Raw genomic sequence first — 20,127 nt, forward strand, 5'->3', positions numbered from 1 at the left:
GCACACCATATGGATGGAGAGATAAGCAGGAACCACATGATGCAGGGTCTGGCTGGTCCAGCTACAGGATTTGGATTTTATTCCTCTCAGCCCTTGAAGATTTTTAAATAGAAGAATGACATTTATCAACTTATAAACCACAGCATTCAAAAATTATTAAAGGTGAAAGGAAATGGCATGGATTGATGTATGTTTTGGAAAGATCACGAAGGGGACATTGGAAGTGCATTAGATTCAGGGGTCTGGCAACAGAGAAATCAGATGGAAGGCTTTTTCAGACACTCTGTAAGAAATGATGAGAGCCTGAACTAAGGCAAGAGCAGTGGGGAGAAAAAGGAAATACAAGATGTGAGAGGTATTTAGGGCTTGGTGACAAATTGAATGCAGGGGCTGAGGGAGAGGGAAAAGTTGTTATTCCCATGTTTCTGTTCAGGGGAAGTAGGTCGATGGTGGTACCACAAAAAGACAGAAGAAAGAGTACCTTTAAGGAGAAAGATGCCAAGATGAGTTTTGAACAAGTTGAATGTGAGATAACTGAGATATCCTAATTGAGACAGATGTCCAATAGGCATCTGTACGCCCAAGACTGGAGTTTACCGGGAGCCATCCTGATTCATACTCTAGAAACTGTTCTTACATAAATAGAAGATTAAAGCCATAGTGTGGATAAAAGGGGAAAGTGAAGGGCAGGACTTTGAACAGAATTTTTGAGATTGCCAACCCTTAAGGTATGTACTAAGAAAAAGGAGCCAAGAAAAAGACTAAGAAGCAGAGAAGAGAGTTGTCTGTCTGGTAAAGCTATTTTAATAAAATTCAGCAGCCACAACAACCAGAATTTAAGAACAAACTGGCAAATACTCCATCCTCCTGCTCTCTGAACTCTGACCCACTCTTAAAACACATCAAATGCATCAACATTACGGAGACATTTGGCTTCCCCATTCCCCTCCTTACAAAGTCCTCTCCTTGTGTCCTATCGACACCAAAACTTCTCCTCACCCTTCAGGAGCAGCTGGAATAGGAGTTTAGGAAGTTTCCCGAATAGGTCCCCCTTTCTCATTCTTCTCAGTTTCCCCTCTCGATGGAGAGTCCCTTGAAGGGGGCTTACTCTTATCTTGCATCCTCAAGTCGTAACGTACACATACTGTATAAAAGGTGCACCAAGACCACAGTCCTCTCACTGTTTCTCACGCGCTTCCGGTAAAATTCATAGCCCCTCATCTTCCACATCTCTCCTTTGTAAGCTTTCTGTGCACTGCCTCGCCTAAGGTTACACGGGGAAACCCTTTCCTCACAGAAGTTTTGGAACCAGCTGCCAGGACAGTCACGAAGCCCCTCAACCGGCCTCGCGACACGCCTTCAGTCTCCAGGACGACACCACCAGCTCCAGCGGCAGCGCAGGTCACGCGGCACCTCAGGCCCCGCCCTTCCGGCCCAAAGCTCTTGTAAACCCCGCCTCCACGCCCTGCCCCCCGGCGCAGGCGGAAGCAGGACGCGCCGGGTGCACGTTCCACCCACCCCGCACCGGCGCCACGCCCCCTGCGTAGGACACACGCCGGGAGCTGACACGAACCAGCGGACATGGCGAGCAAGGTAGCGGAGCAGAGTCGCTGCCTGCGTCCGAGAATGTCAGGGAGGGAGGAAAAAACACAGGGTGGAACCTAGCCGCTGGCTACCGGAGCCGAATCGGGGCTTCCGACGAGCGGGTTGGCGGGAAGGAAGCTTTGTTTCGGCTCCTTACTTGGGAGGGTTTTGCTGCTTCTGGGCAGCCGGATGGGGAGGGGAGAACCGGAGACTGGGGGGCGGGAGTGGTCTGTGCGTATCCTGGTGAAAGTGGCTGAGGAGGTACCACGCTTTGCTTAGGCAAAAATAAGTGCAGCCGGTCCTCGAATAATAACATCTTTTTGTTCAGCGGCATTTCATTGTACAGTTGATGAGATGCCAGTAGGAACTTAACTCTTGTTTACATCAATTAAAACTGGCTTCCTTGTACCTCGTTTTGCATCACGTCGCAGAACAAGTACAAGATTTATTGTGACTTACCCCAGGTCATACTTGCAGGTGGCACAGCTGTGGCCAGTCAGTGCACCTAACCTATAGGCTGCTTGTGTTTCATGATAGTAACTCCTAATTGAGCCATTATTATGCCACCAAAGAATGTATTTTAGGAAGACTCCTAGATCCCTTTCAGTAACCCTTTTTAATGTTTAGGCACCGGAGCTTTATATCCTTTAATCCTCATGTAAAACCTCTGTGAGGTAATGTTCCCGTTTTACAGTCCAAAAACTGAGGCTTAGAGGTTGGTAGTGCTTAGAGGTTGGTCACACTGAGGATAGTGAGCTGGGATTCTGCTCAGGTCTGTCCTTGTGTGATAGACTATACCAGGTCTCTGAAATACACATTAGACAATACAGAAAGGTAGAAATGTACAAATACTACGAGTAATCAGTCTAAAGTTGCTTTGCAAACTTCAGAAATTTTCTATAAGTTTTGGAGTTGAACAGAAATGGTAAACTCCAAAGATCTTTCAGAATTAACAAATTGGAAGTTGTTTTTCCTTATTACCAAGTATCTTTATTCAGACAAGGTGAAAAATTATTCCTTTTATTGTTAAAATGTTAAAGTGCGGCAACTGCCAGTGATTTAGAGTGTTTTGTTTAGATTTGTCATTGAAAGGAAAAGTTTAAACTCCTTTCAAGCATTCGTTAAAAGGGGGGGAAGCATAAAACTTAGATTAGGGATGAAATATTTATTCTGGTTGCTTAAGAGCTCTAACATACATGACTTCATTGTTAGTAATCTGAATTTGACCTTTGAGATTTATGTACATTGAGGTGAGTAAAGATTCCAATGCAGTGTCTGAATTCTTTGTACTATCAGATTTACTATTTTATCTGCATTTTAATTATAAAAGCAATAATTTCTGGCCTCACCATTTTACACAAGGCACTCATCTCTTTATATAATTCAACTCTCCTTTTTCTCCACACTTTGTTCTGCTGCTAATAACTACTAACTTATTTTTGCAAAGCTACACTCACTCTGCCAAGGACTATGTTAGGGGTTTCATATTCATTCTCATCACTCTTCACTGTCACCCTGTAAGTCCGTGTTTTATCACCACTTGTAACTAACTATTCCTCCTCCTTCGGTATCCCAGTTAAAAGTGAAGTTTTGCAAACTCAGCGACCAAAGTTACACTCTTTCTCCACCTTTTGCATTCTGTAGCACTTTGTACTTCTCCCTTTAAATCATACTTTTTGTAATTATTGACTTTCCAGTCTGTCTCCTATAAACCCAGTGGTTTTCAACCTTTATTCTGTCAACACGTTCCATAACCATTATGTAAACTGATCAAAACCTTTCTCATTACTCTTGATTCTCTGGTAACGGAGGAGTATACTGACTAGAAGCTCTAAGGCAGCCCTATACTGTAGAAATAATGTGTCACATATGTAATTTTAACTTTTCTGTTAGCTATATTAAAATGGCATTAAAATTGGATTAAAATTTAATCCAGTATATTCAAAACACTGTCAACAGTTAATCAGTATTTTAAAAATATTAAAATACTCTTACTCTTTTTATTTTGTACTAAGTCTTCAAAATCTGAGTATATTTTACACTTACAGCTTAACTGAGTTCAGACTGGCCGTTTTTCAAGTGCTCAATAGCCACAGGTGGCAAATGGATACTGTATTGGATAACACAGTTAAAAGGATAGATGTACTTTTTAAAGTTCTCCAGTTCTGATACTCCTTACACTTCTTCCCACTTGCATGTTTGTACTACACTGGTGTTACGACACCAGCCTGAGCAAAAGAATTTCATGGGGCACATGTTAAGCATTCCAATTCCTTGGACCACATGCCAGACTTACTGAATCAAATTCTCTTGGAACCATTATTCTTAACCCTCTCCCCCTTGTGCACTGTAGAGAGCCATTAAATATGTTATGAATAAAACTTCTTAACCAAAAGAGGCTTTCATATCTGCCCATGTGGTCATCTCAATTAAATATTTTTAATGCATATTATTTATATGAAATCTAAAAACATGCAAAACAATTCTTCATATCACTTACAGGTATATGTTTCTTTGTGAATCTGATATATTTTCTAAGATTAGCATTCATTAGTATCTAAATTAACTAATAAGCAGTTTATTATTAGTTCAGAATAATAAACAACTTGCTTTCTTTTTTTCCCATTTCAGGTTATCAAGTGCAAGGCTGCTGTTGCCTGGGAGGCTGGAAAGCCTCTCTCCATAGAGGAGGTAGAGGTGGCACCCCCAAAGGCTCATGAAGTTCGAATTAAGGTAATGATACATTTAAAGCACTGGAAAAGAAGACTTACAATTAGGTCTCTGGATAGATGAATCCTCTGAGGTCTGCAGAGGATAAATCCCAAAGGACAATGTCAAGAAGAAGGTATTGAAAGTCATCCAACTGTAGAATTACAACATCCTCCTCTTATTTTATCCCTCTCACCTTTCTAGCACTCCTCTCCATCTTTTAGCTTTGATGTTGGGCTGAGCAACCTTCCCTGGGAGTCACTAGATTACTGCAATTTATTTCTGTAGCCTGGGTTTAAGGTGACTTTGTAGGATGTTCACGTTTCTGCTCCTCCCAAAACTTAAAGTGTATGGTGACATACCGTGTTTCCCTGAAAATAAGGCCTAGCCAGACCATCAGCTGTAATGCATCTTTTGGAGCAAAAATTAATATAAGACCAGGTATAACATAACATAAAAAAAACAATATAACATAACACAACACAACATATCAGGTCTTATATTTTTGCTCAAAAGATGCGTTAGAGCTGATGGTCTGGCTCTAATTTTGGGGGAAACACAGTACTAGAAACAACAGAAGAATAAATGGTCTTCAGTTTTTACAAGAGACTTTAAATAAGATTAGGGAAGAGGTTTCAGATTGACTGGAGCAAAACCAAGTGAAGTCAGTTTGCTTAGAGAGCTTTAAAATGTACTGAACCCTGCAGACAGGGCCAGGGTTCAGGGGATTCATTATTCCAGTGCTTCTCAACCTTTGCTGTAGGAGAGAAATGGAGTTACCCTTGGAGAGAGGCATTAGTGCACAAGGCAACCCAGCTGGATGTTTTTAGCATTCTACTCTGTATTTGTTTTGATATAAAATTAATTCTCTAAAGTATGACCACTGATTAAAACTGACATTCTAGAAAAATCACCTCTTTATTGCTGTAAATTGAAATATATGTCCCCTCATCCCACCTCGCAACACACACCACATGTACAAGGTGTGATCAAAACATGTGAATGCTGCTGCCCAGTGCCATTCAACAGAAAGGCAGGGATCTTCGATACGGGAAGGGGTACATCCAACCGTAGTAACATGTGACAAGTTTCAACTTGTTTGGTGTAGTCAGTCGGGTGTGAGCTACGGTTGAGAGAAGGTGTGTTTTAAAGTGTGCCGTAAGTCATCCTCCATCATGACAATGCTTCATGTCACACATCGCTTCTGGTATATGGCAGTTTCTGTCAAAAACATACGGTTGTGTCCTCAGCCACAGTATTCACCAGATCTGGCACCATGCGACTTCTGGCTCTTCCCCAAAATCAAAATGACCATGAAAAGTAAATGTTTTGAATCAATTCAGAATATCAAGGCAGCCATGATGGCGCAACTAAAGACACTCACAAAAGAGGACTTCCAGAACTGCTTCAGAAAGTGGCAAGAATGATGGGATAAGTGTGTTCGAAGTGAGAGGGAGTATTTTGAGGGGGATTAATGGCAATGTGTCTTTTACTGTAATCTTTTTTTTTTTTAATCATTCACTGTGTGTTTTGATCACACTTCATACGTGTACTGTCTCATGCTCTCAGAGATCACACATGCCAGGTCAGGAAGTCCAGAACCAAATACCTTTTTCAGGTCCTTTTCAACCCAGGGCCAGGAATCTGAAATCTTATACTAGCCTGTATGTTTTCCCTTAAAGTCAGAAATTAACCTGATTTTGGTTTTGCCACTGAAAAAGAAACTGCCCTGAACGAACTACCATTTTCCCCAAAAAATAAGACCTAGCCGGACCATCAGCTCTAATGCGTCTTTTGGAGCAAAAATTGTAAGGCCCAGTATTATATTACATGACACGACATGACATGACATGACATGACACCTGGTCTTATATTAAAATAAGACCCGGTCTTATATAAGCGCCGGTCTTATATTAAAATAAGACCAGATCTTATACTAATTTTTGCTCCAAAAGACGGGTTAGAGCTTATTGTCTGGCTAGGGCTTGTTTTCAGGGAAACAGGGTAAGATGAACTGTATGGGGCACACTGAGTTCAGCTGTCCCTGGGAAGCTGCTAACAAAAATAGCAAAGAATGTTACATTGTAAGTGTGTATATAGGTGAGAAGCAGAGAGGCATAAATATAAACTCTCTAAAACTTCCTTCCAGTGCTTTAGTGGTGTGGAAAGATAAATACTTCAAAGCCAGAGAGACAAGAGTAAGGAAGGGGCTTATTTCAGTAGAATTTGGTGTGGCTGCTGAAAGGGAGTTGGTTCCACTAAAAGCTCTGAGATTTGGTACAGACCAGCATGCTGGCATATTTCAGAAATAGTACCTTTTAAGAAATCACATTTCCCAGCAGCCACAAGGAGGCCAGCGGTGAATGGGCTCCGCCTGGCTTTGCACACAGGTGCCGTTCCTCTTCACACCTGTAGGCACAAGTGCCCATACAGTCACCTTGTTTACTTGTCTTGTGAATATGTACTGGAAAGGAGAATCGATATACTATGTTTTACCGCATATAAATGCACCGTTACTTTTATGTACCACTAAAAAATGCTGCCAGTTCTAGTTGTTAAGATGCCAGAGATTTGAAAGCACATCCTGGTATTAGAGGGGTAAAACTATAAAAGAGATGTATCTTCGAATCACTGAAATATGGCATTAAAGTACAAGTGGCTTTCCTGTGACCTATGCTTCAGTTCGAATTTCATGCATACACACTTCAACGCTCTTTATTTTAATATTCTGATAGATTATTGCCACTGCGGTTTGCCACACTGATGCCTATACCCTGAGTGGGGCTGACCCTGAAGGGAGTTTTCCAGTGATCTTGGGACACGAAGGTGCTGGAATCGTGGAAAGTGTTGGTGAAGGAGTTACTAAAGTGAAAGCAGGTAAGACGGTATTTGAACCACTTATTTTATAACTTTGGCTTATTTCTATGGGGAAATTACATTTCTTAAATTATGCATCGTTTGTGAACAAGTTATCGCCTAAGTAAGTTGTCAAGATTGATTTTGTTCTTCACGTGGGAAGCACAAATATTTGGTGTTTTTTTTCTCTTTGATTTTGTAGACTGCTGTTCATCTGAAACTGCTTAAGTATATTTCCAATACCAATTTTGTCCAATTAGCAAGAATTTTTAAAGATGCGTCAGCGAGTCAATATTTTGAAGCACATTAGTCCTTGTTCTGTAGTTATTGTTTTAAGAGTTTCCTTTAGTAAAAATTTTGAAACTTTATTTTTTGCACAGTCAGGCAGCATCTGAATGATGTTGTGTAGGTCAAGTTCTAAGTCTTGAAGTTAATTTTGCAGAGCTGCATGAGTTGACAGGAATAGGAGTTTGCAGGGACTGATGTAGTCATTCATTTAGAAACAGATGCTACCTATTCAGGATAATGCCTTTGCATTTGTTTTCCAGGTGATACTGTCATCCCACTTTACATCCCTCAGTGTGGAGAATGCAAATTTTGTCTAAATCCTAAAACGAACCTTTGCCAGAAGATAAGGTTAGTACCTTTTTATTTCATTCTTAAAACAAGAGGTCATATTATAATGATGATAATAAGTAACTCTGTGGCAATTTATACAGAGCATTCTACATGAATTATTTCATTCCATCTTTATAGTTATCTCACTATGATCATTAGTATCCCAGTTTTCATAGATTAGAAAGTTAAAACTCAGAAATTAAGTGCTTTGCTCAGTATCATCAGCTATGAAGAGAGAAAACTGAATTTTCTGAACTCATTCTCTTTCCATAACATTAGGTTAAATTTGCCAAAATATGTAATAAAGAGGGACATGCTGATAAAGTTAAATGAAATCATTTTTAGGTCCATTTTATTGCCTGTGAAATCGAAGTAATAAAATTTACCTCATAAGGTTACTGGGAAGAAAGACTACAAGAGATAACCCCTTAACATGGAAAAGGTATTATACTTACTTTATTGTAGTAAGGTAACATCACTTAAAGAACTTCTTTGAGGCAGATTATGCTCTCTTTGTATTTGTTCTCTTCTGTTTTCTTTTTTATTGAGGTAGAAAAGATATATAATAAAGTATGTAAAATACACAAATCTTAAGTGTACAGCTCAATGAGTTTTTATGTATATATACACCTAATGGTTATAACCATCAACCAGATCAAGATAGAGAACCCTGCCCGTACCCCTCAAAGTCCTTCATATCCCTTCTAAGTCAACACCTGCCTCCCTCAAAGGTAATCACTATTCTGATTTCTTACACTGTGAACTTCATGTAAATAGAATTATGCTTAATGTACTATTTTGTCTGGTTTGTTTCACTGACAGTGTCTGCAAAGTGTCTCCAAGTTGTTCTGTTGTTGCTCTGTCATATTCCACTCTAAGTACCACTGTTTATCCTTTCTGCTGATGGACATTTAAATTGCTACCAGTTTGGGGCTGTGATGAATGCTACTGTGAACATGATTAAACGTGTCTCTTGGTGGATATATGCACTACTTTCTCTTTGGTATTTTCCTGGGATTGGAATTGCTGAGTCATCGGATACACTCCCAGGAGTATATGGGAAATCTAATGCCGCTGACAAAATTAGTTTGTATTTTTGGAAAACAAGATTCCATTTATTTTATAACATAAATCCAGTTACTTTAGGCAAAGCTAGAACAAAAAAAAAGAAAAAAAGAAAAACAAAAGCCTAGTTGTTTTTAAAGGGAACTTAAAACAGCCTAGAAAATTTTGTGATACTCAAGTATAATAATGGTAATAGACTTTTGTGGCTCTTTGTAAACCTTTTAGAAGGATATAAGCTTTCAGAGCTTAAAATGTATCCTGTTACCTTTTGTTCATGAAACTCCTCTGGGAAGAAGTGATTTCTCACATTAAGTAGGGTTAAACGAGTTGCTCTCGTAAAGATACAACATTTATGGTAGAGCTGTGTCACCTATTTGTTCTATTTCTGGTCATATTTTTGTTTTTCTTTCAAAAGACATCTATTTACTCAAGTCCAGAGGCAGTCCATTTTCTCTTCATCTGTGTATTTGTTTATTCATATATATTCCTAAGAATTTGTCTAAAAGTGCACATCAAAGTTTTAAAAATATTTTAGTAATTTTATTAAAAATAACAAATATTTAGTAAGCACTATACCAGACACAATGCTAATGCTTTCATAACATCTCCTTTGATTTTTTTAGCAATCTATGAGAAAAATATAATTGTTTTTCTGCATTTTCTAGTGAGGAAACTAAGGCACAAAGTTAATTAACTTGCCAAAGATCACACAGGATTTGAACCCAAGTGTGTCTGACTTTAGGGCCCATAATGCTAAACCAGATATCACCTATCTATTTAGAATATCAAAAATAATTTTTGTTACCACATACCATATTGGTTGCCTTTGTGAGTTTGTCCTCTGCCTCCCCCTCCCCTTATTACTGTAACCAACTACACAGGCAAAAAGCTAAGTGAAGAGGACAGATAACTTAAATCCTTGAGGACTATTAGACTTTTGAAAAAGGCCTCCTGAAAGGTCTAAATTAGCCAGTTTGGCCATCTATTTTCATCAGCTAATCTGAATAATTGCTTGTGATCGCTGCTTGTGTAGATGCTGGATTTGCTTTATGACGTCACATTTGCTCACAGGGTTTTATGATGGAATTTTAAAATAATTTCACCTGATCCGTAAGTTGTAGCTGTTAAAATTATTTCAATACTCTGACAGTAAGATCCAGAAGAATATTGAATGTTGGAAAAGATGGTAAGGTTGTAAATGTCTTGTAAGTTTTCTTAGTAGGGCATTGCTGAAAGAGGCTAAATTAGTAATAAAAACATTAGAAATTAGACTTTTGGTCTTAGCACACATTTCTAACTATTGGTCATTATTTTGAAAACTAATTCCTTTTCCTATGTGTTTTAGAAAACCTGATTCTACCCTGCCTTTTTTCCTTTTTTTTATTTTCTTTAGAGCCACTCAAGGGAAAGGATTAATGCCAGATGGCACAAGCAGATTCACTTGCAAAGGAAAGGCAATTTTACATTACATGGGAACCAGCACGTTCTCTGAATACACAGTTGTGGCTGATATCTCTGTTGCTAAAATTGATCCTTTAGCACCTTTGGATAAAGTCTGCCTCCTAGGTTGTGGCATTTCAACTGGTTATGGTGCTGCTGTGAACACTGCCAAGGTAAGTGTTGACCTTGCTTCTGCTTTCTAATTTGATACAACCGAACTTTGGTGGAATAATCAAACTGGCCTGATCTGTAAGAAACCTAGTGATTTCCTTGACTGCGGTGGAAGGAGTACCTCACAGACTATCTTGACTGTTAGGTGGAGTCTGGCTCTACATGTGCTGTCTTTGGTCTTGGAGGAGTTGGATTGGCGGTTGTCATGGGCTGTAAGGTGGCCGGTGCGTCCCGGATCATTGGTGTGGACATCAATAAAGAGAAATTCGCACGGGCGAAGGAGTTTGGAGCCTCCGAATGTATCAACCCCCAGGACTTCAGTAAACCCATCCAGGAAGTGCTCATTGAGATGACTGATGGGGGAGTGGACTATTCCTTTGAGTGTATTGGTAACGTGAAGGTCATGGTAAGTATACTTGGCGTCCTCTCTCTCTCTCTCTCGCTCGCTCTCTCTCTCTCTCTCTCTCTCTCTCTCTCTCTCTACTTTTTTTAAATGCAATTTTCTTTATGATTTAAAATTGTTTTGTTTTTGGAAAGGAAAAGTCTGTTGATAAGAATTCTCATACAAAAATGGGAAAATTACTGCTTGAACTACAAATGGGAAATGATACTAGGATGGCCCAGGAAAGTGAAGAAAAATGTTTCTTTACCTTTCATTGCATGCCAAATCTTAGAATATGTCTCCTCAAATAAAAAGTCAGTGATGCAGTTGTGGAGAGCTTTGAAATTAAATGTACATCTGCATACTAAATCAGTGACCTTGATCAATGACTTCACTTCTCTAACCCTCAGTTTCATCATGTGTAAAATGCAGGTAGCAAGGGCACCTACTTGACACAAAGTAGACACTCAACAATAGTATTACTGTTATTTCTCTGCCTGCTTCTTTTATTAAAGTGTTTAGAATTTTGAGCTAGCACTTACTTTTAAAATTAGCAAGTAAAAGCTTTAAATTTTTTCAATTTATGTTACTTTTTAGCCAAGTTAGTAATTTTTTTTATATATAAATTTTATTGGGGAATATTGGAGAGCAGTGTGTTTCTCCAGGGCCCATCAGCTCCAAATCATTGTCCTTCAGTCTAGTTGTGGAGGGCTCAGCTCAGCTCCAAGTCCAGTTGCCATTTTCAATCTTTAGTTGCAGGAGGGCGCAGCCCACCATCCCATGGGGGATATTGAGCTGGCAACCTTGTTGTTGAGAGCTCCCTCTCTAACCAGCTGAGCCATCTGGCAACCTAGTAATTTTTTTTTTTTTAAGCTGTTAAAATAAAATTTTATTGAATATTCAGTTTGATCATTTTGTTGCCATTTTTTGTACAAAGCTTTGTGACACCACCCTCTCCCTGAGGAGGTTTGGGGGAGGGGGTAGTTATTCTTAGCAGAATGCACTGCCTCTGTGACTTGGTTGTATCTGCCTACAGAGAGCAGCGCTGGAAGCCTGCCACAAAGGCTGGGGCGTTAGCGTGGTGGTTGGAGTAGCTGCTTCAGGTGAAGAAATTGCCACTCGTCCATTCCAGCTGGTAACAGGCCGCACGTGGAAAGGCACTGCCTTTGGAGGTAATTTGATGGATGAGATGAGTACTTTTTCTCTTATTTCCATTGGCAAGAGTTTTAATTCTAGGCTAACTTTGTTGTTTTAACAAGAATTTTCATAGGCTACTTTCTCATCATGAGTTGTTTCATATAAAGTTATTTTAATAGAAGGGTATCACACTCAATCAGTATTTTCCCCCTACGGCTGGGCAGGTGCTCAGCTTCTCCTGAAGCACAAGGCCACTTTTTACACAGTTGAAAAAAACACAAACGAAAAAAAACAACCTCTGTTAATGAGGATGTAGTTGGGGGTAGGGCAGGAGTGAGAAGTTGATTGCGAGGTAAGCAAGCACCAGTCTCAGCCACACTGTGTCATGTTGTGGCCTCTTTACTAATCTTTTTCAGAGAGTACAGTGATCACTGTATGTGATCACACCTCTGTCTGAATAGCACTGATTTCAGCAGTAACCAATACTAAGTCTTAAACCAAAAATACTAAATTAGACAAAACGTTACGACAAAATTGAAAACGTGCCAGACCGATCACTTTTCCCTTGTGTGAGCCTGAAAAGTACATGTCTGCTTAGGGTTGCCTAAATACCAGTAGAATGCTGAGAAACAGTTTCCATCTTTTTCATGGTCGCTCAGCTAGAGAAGCGAAGACATCAAAACATGTTTGTATACCTAACTGTTATGAATGAATGAAATCTAAAAGCCTGTAGAATGAATGAAATCTACAGGCTTTTTAAAAATATATATTCTTACGTAACATCCTTTTAGGGAAAAAAATCAAATAGCATGACTTTTTAATTACCTGTGTTTAACAAGGTTATCTGTTAATATCCCCTACCTTGTATTACACCAACTTTTTGAAAGTCAAAAGAAAAAAATTAGTAAAGTTGCTAAAATGAGGGGTTTGGCCAAAGTTTTTTGTCTTTGTACTATAGAGTTTGCTGTAGAAAATGTCCTGCTGCCTAAACCCTCCTTTCCAAAGCCCTAGATGTATGCCGCATTTGAGTATCTTAGAACAGACTTTCAAAGCCACACATGCAACTCAGAGGCATCATTTCAGGGTCCATAGTTGGTTTGAAAGGTTATTCTAAGCCTGGTGATTGAACCAGAGGCTTGGTAGGAACCTCTTAACTAAAGCCTCATCCTAACATGCTGGTTGAAAATTAAACTGGAACATTGGGGCCCCATGGGTGTTGCTAAAATATGACCCACAGGTGTAAATAGAAGTTTTGGCCTAGAGTTGTAGTTGTCTTAGTTAACAAGAGTTTTAAAGGAGAAAGAAAAAGCTCACAATTTGTAGGGAAAAAATGAAGGGAATATAAGGAGTGAGGTTTGGAAAAACCTCAAAAGGTTTGAAATATCGTCTAAAGCATCCCTCATTTTAGAGGTAAGAAGGTTCCTTTGTTCATTTATTCCTTTCAATACAGTTGAAAATTGAAGCATCTAATTTTGCTTAAAATCTTACAGTAGCAAGATTTCCTACTTTGCTGTCAATTTCACCTGTTTCATTATTGAATTTAAAACCAAAGAGATAAAGTCACATATATCACATCAATATTTTTCTTCCTTGAATTTCACGATTATAGAAATCTTTGCTGTTGTGGACATAAACAAGTTTGTTCTAAGACTTGGAGAGTTCTGTCCTGCGTAGTCTACAAGTCTCAATTGAAACTTAATGAGACTTTGGTAAATAGAGAAAAAGGAAAATACTAAACAGGCATTTACTTTTTTCTTAACTAATGATGTGCATTAAATTCTTTCTCATCTCTATGCTAATTTTGAAGTTTTCAGTTCCTATTTAATGAAAAATGTATTCTCTTAAATGTTTTTGTCATCCACAAAGTAATAAGCATATTGTAGAAATTTGTTGCAGAAAATTAATCAATAGATGTGTGATTTCTTTTAGGATGGAAGAGTGTAGAGAGCATCCCAAAGCTGGTGTCCGAATATATGTCCAAAAAGATAAAAGTTGATGAATTTGTAACTCACAATCTGTCTTTTGACCAAATTAACAAAGCCTTTGAACTGTTGCATGCAGGAAAGAGGTAAGTTTCCTATTTAGTTGTGTATATAGAATGTAGTAATGATTTGAGGTTTATAAAGGAAGAACGGTTTAAAAAATACAATTTTCGTGGTCTTAAAAGATAATCATTCAAAACCTATGTTTATTGTTTCCTTCTCTTACAGCATCCGAACTGTTGTAAAGTTTTAAATTCAAAAGAGAAAAACATGTCCATCCTTATACCTGAGCCATGTGGTCTGATTGAAGCAGCCAGACAAGCAGGGAGAAGCTCTTCCAAGTTCACAGCCTCTTAGACCTTCATTAACCTACTCTAGGGAGTAATGTTTTGTGTATAATTCATAAATCTCTAATCAAGGATAAGACTAATACAATCATAGATCTGTTTTCTGGACTCTCCACATGAATAATTGCTATCTCATTAAGGGATTTTTAACATAATAAAAGTAATTTCTGCATATGTGTGGAAGTTATTTCTGTTTTATGCTGAATTTATTCTCACAGTTCTCTCCCCATTATCTTCACTCTTTGAAAGAAAGATAGAGGAAGCAGGCCATAGTGAGTATCTGCTGCTGTCCTCACTAACTTTGGCTTAACTTTTAAGAGTCTTAGGCCCATTTACTAAAGAACAGATTTCCTTAGCCATCAGTGGCAAAGTTAATCAGAACCCAAGTTGGCTTCTTTGAGATTATCTTCTGGAGGGCAGATACCATGCCTTGTTCAGACTTACACCCCCAGTTTCCGTCATGGTATGTGGCCCGCAGTGAGCACTAAAATTCATCGCTGGAACTACTTCTGTGCTTAAGCAGGTTGTGTGTTGGTAGCTCTGTGAACTGTTGCAAATATATGAAAAATGTAGTTATTTATATACTGAATATCCAAGTTCCCAGCACTTTCGTCAAATCCTAACATTTTCACTTGCAGACCACATTGCCTATCCAGAGGTAGTCACCATCCAGATGGTGGTGTTTATCGCTCTCATGCATGTTGTATGGTTGTACTGTACAGGCACACAGTAAGTCCTCAGCGTCATTGACAGGTTCTTTGAAATGGCTACCCCAGTTATAACACAGGCTAATTGATGTAAATAAGAGTTAAGTTCTATGGCATATTTCTGGTCACAAAAACATCACCAAACTTCTAGGTGAAGATTCAAAACACTTTTAATACTAAATACAAATAAATGTGAGCTATACATACATTTAAGAAAGATTAATCAAAACAAGTCAGATAATGATTTTCCAACCCCCTTATTCCAGCCCTGGGTCATGGGTGGCAGGAGCATCTCCTGGCAGCTCAGAGGGGGCACAAGGCCGTACCCCACCCTGGACAGTACACCTTCCCGTCACAGGGCCACTCACACCCACACTCCAATCAAATTCACCTCATGTACATCTCGGGGATGTGGGAGGAAACAAAAGCACCTGGAGAAAACCCACGTAGACATGGGGAGAACATGCAAACACTGCACAGACAATGGCCCCAGCTGGGAATCTTTCTTACCAAAGTTACAATGAAATGAAGGAAACCATGTTTTTCAAGGACCTGCTATACCTCGTTTTATTGCACTTCATTTTACTGTGCTTCTCAGATAGGCTTTTTTTTTTTTTTAAATAAAGGTTTGTGGCAACCTTGTGTCAAGCAAAGTTGGTCAGCGCCATTTTTCCAACAGCATTCACTCAGTGTGTCACATTTTGGTAATTCTCACAGTATTTCATATAGTGATTTCCTCTGATGGGCTTGGGCAAAGTAAATTGGAAGGAGTCACCATTCTAGATGCCATTAATTACATTCGTGGGAGCCAACTGTTCTTTTATAAACCAGAAAGTTTTTCTCAAGGCTAAAAGCTCTCTGCGTCTGTTGTCGTGAGTCTATATATGTGTGTTGCAAATGTGAGACAATTTTCTACCTCCAGATGGTATTGTTGAAATTAATTTAAAGGCAAGCACTTGTAAGGATTGGGTATTCTAAAATTCTTAGAAATATAGAAACTAACTCATGCCTTTCAAGTTCACGTGATCTAAGATTAATCCATAATAAAGAAAAGCTAGCTTAAGAAAAGAAAAACATTCATGATTCATGGGAAGAGGTCAAAATAAAATCAACAGGAGTTTCGAAGAAGTTACCTCCAGCCTTCATGGATGACTGAGGGTTTCAAGCCTTCAGTGGAGGCAGTAACTGCAGATGTGGAAATTCAAGAAAATCAGAAGTGGAGCCTGAAGTTTTGAATTTTTGCAATCTCTGATAAAACTTGATGAATTTCTTATGGGTGAGCAAATAAAGTGGTCTAGAAATGAAATCTGGTGAAGATGCTATGAAGATTGTTGACAACAAAGATTTAGAATATTATATAAACTTGGTTGATACAGCATCTGGGTTTGAGGACTGACTCCAATTTTGAAAGAAATTCTGTGCGTAAAATGCTGTCAAATATATCACATGCTACAGAGAAATTGTTTGTGAAAGGAAGAGTCAATTGATGTGGCAAATGTCATTGCTGTCTTATTTTAAGGAATTGCCACAGCTGCCCCAACCTTCAGCAGCCACCAACCACCCTGATCAGTCAACAGCCATCAACATCGAGGCAAGACCCTCCACCAACAAAATGATTACAACTTGCTGAATAATGGTTAGCATATTTTAGCAATAAAGTATTTTTAGTTAAGGTATGCTCATTGTTTTTTTCAGATATAATGCTATTGCACACTTAATAGATTACAGTATAAGCAACTATTATATGCACAGGGAAACCCCAAAATTCGTGTGACTCTATTGCAATATTTGCTTTACTGCAGTAGTCTGGGACTGAACCTGCAATATCTGCAAGATATACCTGGACATATCCATAAACCCTCTAGTCTTCAGTATTGTGCTTGTTTTAACCCAGATACTGTCTCATTCTGCAACTTTCATTTTCCACTTACTGTATGCTTAACTGTGTTGTGTGCTTAATCCATGTTGTATGTGAAGCTGTCATTCATTAATTTTAATACCGTGCTGTAATATTCAATTATATGAGCTATCATAATCTATTTTTTCCAGGTGATGATGGCATAAAGTTATTTCCAAAGCTGTTTCTGTGTTAACAACAGTGGTGGAACATTCTTGCACATTGTGCTCAATGTATTAGTTGCTTAGGATAAGCACATTTTAACTTGACTAGAAATTGCCAAATTGCTCTTCAAAGTCGTTCGAAATTTTTGCAAATCAGATGAGTGTGAAATGGTATTTCATTGTGACTTTAGTTTACATTTCTCTGTTACCAAAGTCTCATTCTGTTGGCCATTTGTCTTCCCTTGTCTGTGAAGTATCTCTTCACATCCTTTGACCCTTTTTCTATTGGATTATTTCTTTTTCTGAGTAATTTTTAGGAGATCTTTATTCTAGATGCTAATTTTTTCTCAGTTTTTAATTTTATTTTAATATATATTTATTTTATATATATTTATTTTTATTTTAACATAGTTTATCTGTCTTTTCCTGGTGGTGTTAAGTTTTTGTTGTTGTTTTTATCCTGAGCAGTATAAAGACTGCTCAGGATAAAAGCAAACAAACACGATCCGTAGTCTTACCATCCAGGTAATCCAATGACATAAAAATAAACACATGAAAGCAATATATCCAAGAGTTAGGAAATTCAAATATAATAGTAGAGGAAATTATATAAGAAAAGCTACACTTTCCTCCCCCCAAACCAGGTGACCACTGTTAAGTCCTGGGTGAACTGGAAGAAAGGGAAAATTAAAACTAGCTTCTACTCCAGCTGTAGGAAATGTGCTTGTAATCTGATTTGGTTTAGCTGAGCCTTCCAGGAACAAAATAATGTTATTGCCTTGGGCAATTGCAAGAACAAAATGGGCATGCCGGGTAATAATGGAGGAGAGCTAATAATTATTTTTAAAGTTGTTTCCATTTCCTTTTTCTTCTCATCCATAAGTTCTACATGAATGAGAATGGCAAATATTTTCATGTTCACCAATAAGATAAAGTAAAGCAGTTTGAAAGACATTAAAATAATGTAACTCCAATTCTTGTAGCTGACCAATTAGGGAGTTTAGTTCTCATTTCTGTCCCAGTATGTACATACTCTTGAGCCAGCTAATTCAGTTTAACAAATATGAGCATTTCCTGGCAGAAAGCACATTGTCTGAAAGAACGAGCATAGAGAATCAATTTTACAAGATCCTTACTAGAAGGATTCTTGCATCATGGGACTATATGTACAAAGTCTTCCTTGTTAAGTTTCTTTTAATACATTCTCTTCAATGGCATCAGGATGTTATGTATATAGCTGAACCAAATAGTTTTTGGAGGAAAGGACAGGCACAACACAGGGCTGAAAACAATTCACTAAGCGGTGTCAGCAAATCCATCCTGGCTGTCCACAATTAGGATTCTATCACCTTAGAAGCATTGCTGGCAATTTTTTGAAAATATCTTTAAACTGCTATCTTGCACAAAAGGTATAATTTTAATACATATGACTATTAACTTCCACTGAATATTTCATAAACAATAGTAAAATGTATTTTTTAAGGATCTAAAATTTTATATTAAGAACTAACCTTAAGCAGCTTTTTTTTATTGAAAAATTTTCACATACCTAACATTTTTCAAATCTTACTTGTATTTCCATTTTCATACTTACCTACTGATGTTCTCTGGAGAAAGAAAGGTAGTCCATATACAGACATGTCTGACTTGGAACAAGTTCTTTATTACATTAACACGGGGAGCTAACAACATATAAAGTAGAATGTGTAAAATCACAGGGTTTTAGGGGGATGGAAATAAGGGGGGGAAAAACGGCATTATGTTCAAAACTGTCACATGGAGCCAGTTAAAGTGTTTACAACTTACACCAAACAAAAACGGCTCCAAAAATATACACATAATGCTATTTCCATTTATCCCATTTGAATGCAAAATTATATGTAGCTTGTAATTCTCAAAATGTCTTGTTGATTTGAGGAAGGAGGAACATAATTTACATGCACAGAATGCTCCAGAACACTTTCTGCTTGGCTACCAATCTTCCAAGTAGGCTTCCAGAGTCCAAAAGAAACTGACAGTTCTTTGGGCTTAGAGAAGCTTTGCTGACCCAGGAAAAAGACCAACTTTGGATTCTAACAATATTGTTTCAATAAATATGCAAGGTCAAATTCTTTGTTAGCAAATACCCTTTAGAAAAAGTATACCACAAACACATTTGGAAAACATTTTAAGTATATTTATTTAGGGTGGGGAAGATGTAGCAGCCTCTTCTCCAAGCTACTCCTTTGCCTCGGGACTTCTCTGGGAGCCAGCAGCCGCAGGACCTGGGCCTGGGCCGCGCGCGGGCTTAGCCACCACCAGGGGCTCTGCGTCCAACCAGCCCTTGCGAGTGGCTGCGCAAGGCGCCGGAGGCGGCGCGGGAAGACGCGTTCCGGGCGGCAGGGGAGCCGCAGCTGCTGCGCGGCGCCGGCATCTGCAAGTGCTTCCACGTGCTCGCGGGTTTCGGCTTCCCGTCCAGAACCGCCCGCGCTGGGATCGCGCTCGCCCCCCAGTGGATGGTTTTGTGCACCAGAGTAAGCTGCGCATGGACGGCTTCTGGAGCCTGGAGGAGGGTAACAAGTCCGCCAAGGGCCTCAAATGTATTGCAGTCACCCGCCCAGATGGGCTGTTCTGTATTGGGAGTGCAAAGCAGCCAAAAGGAAAGAACGTGAAAGGGAAACAAGGTGCTACAACTGTGGAGGTCTAGACCATCATGCCGAGGAATACAAGCTGCCACCCCTGCCCAAGACGTGCCACTTCTGCCAGAACACCAGCCATATAGTGGCCTCCCGCTCACAGGGAAAGCCAGCCTACTTTCCGGAGGAAGAAGAGATCCATAGCCCCACCCTGCTCCCAGAGGCCCAGAATTAGCCACAGTGGGTGGCAGGGGCGCTATCCTTTTAAGATCAGTCAATTTCAAGGAGCAGGCATCAATGGGCAGAATGGAGAACGTGGGGATAGGGTGGGAACAGGGCAGTTGGCACTGCGTGTATCTCAGGCCGGGGTCCACAGCATCACCCCCTCTTCCCTCTTCACAGGAGGGGAAGGGGTAAGGTACAAAAACTCCAATCGTGCTCTATCCAAATGTA

The 20,127-nt window shown here is 39.2% G+C and overlaps 1 protein-coding gene and 1 pseudogene across 2 annotated transcripts; both read left to right on the top strand.

Moving 5' to 3' along the window:
* Window positions 1-1,458: 1,458 nt before the first annotated feature.
* ADH5 (alcohol dehydrogenase 5 (class III), chi polypeptide) lies at window positions 1,459-14,463 on the top strand. Of its 2 annotated transcripts, none has more exons than XM_019741142.2 (9): window positions 1,459-1,593; window positions 4,216-4,317; window positions 7,029-7,170; window positions 7,698-7,785; window positions 10,226-10,445; window positions 10,589-10,849; window positions 11,862-11,997; window positions 13,892-14,030; window positions 14,173-14,463. In XM_019741142.2, exons 1-9 carry the CDS (start codon window positions 1,582-1,584, stop codon window positions 14,195-14,197), a joined length of 1,125 nt encoding a protein of 374 aa, XP_019596701.1. In that variant the 5' UTR covers window positions 1,459-1,581; the 3' UTR covers window positions 14,198-14,463. The 2 variants fall into 2 exon arrangements, with proteins under 2 accessions (XP_019596701.1, XP_074179351.1); XM_074323250.1 differs by lacking the exon at window positions 1,459-1,593 and adding an exon at window positions 2,808-2,834.
* Window positions 14,464-16,493: 2,030 nt separating this feature from the next.
* Window positions 16,494-19,909, top strand: LOC109452259 (protein lin-28 homolog A; annotated as a pseudogene).
* Window positions 19,910-20,127: the final 218 nt, after the last annotated feature.

Source organism: Rhinolophus sinicus, linkage group LG02 (assembly GCF_036562045.2).
Source record: "Rhinolophus sinicus isolate RSC01 linkage group LG02, ASM3656204v1, whole genome shotgun sequence".
NCBI classification, from domain to species: domain Eukaryota; kingdom Metazoa; phylum Chordata; class Mammalia; order Chiroptera; family Rhinolophidae; genus Rhinolophus; species Rhinolophus sinicus.

What these genes read in the sequence shown, in the direction of transcription:
- ADH5 (XM_019741142.2), top strand. An exon ending in CTGCTGTGAACACTGCCAAG is followed by an intron (nt 10,446 to 10,588) that starts GTAAGTGTTGAC and finishes CTTGACTGTTAG; the next exon opens with GTGGAGTCTGGCTCTACATG. An exon ending in CTGTTGCATGCAGGAAAGAG is followed by an intron (nt 14,031 to 14,172) that starts GTAAGTTTCCTA and finishes CTTCTCTTACAG; the next exon opens with CATCCGAACTGTTGTAAAGT.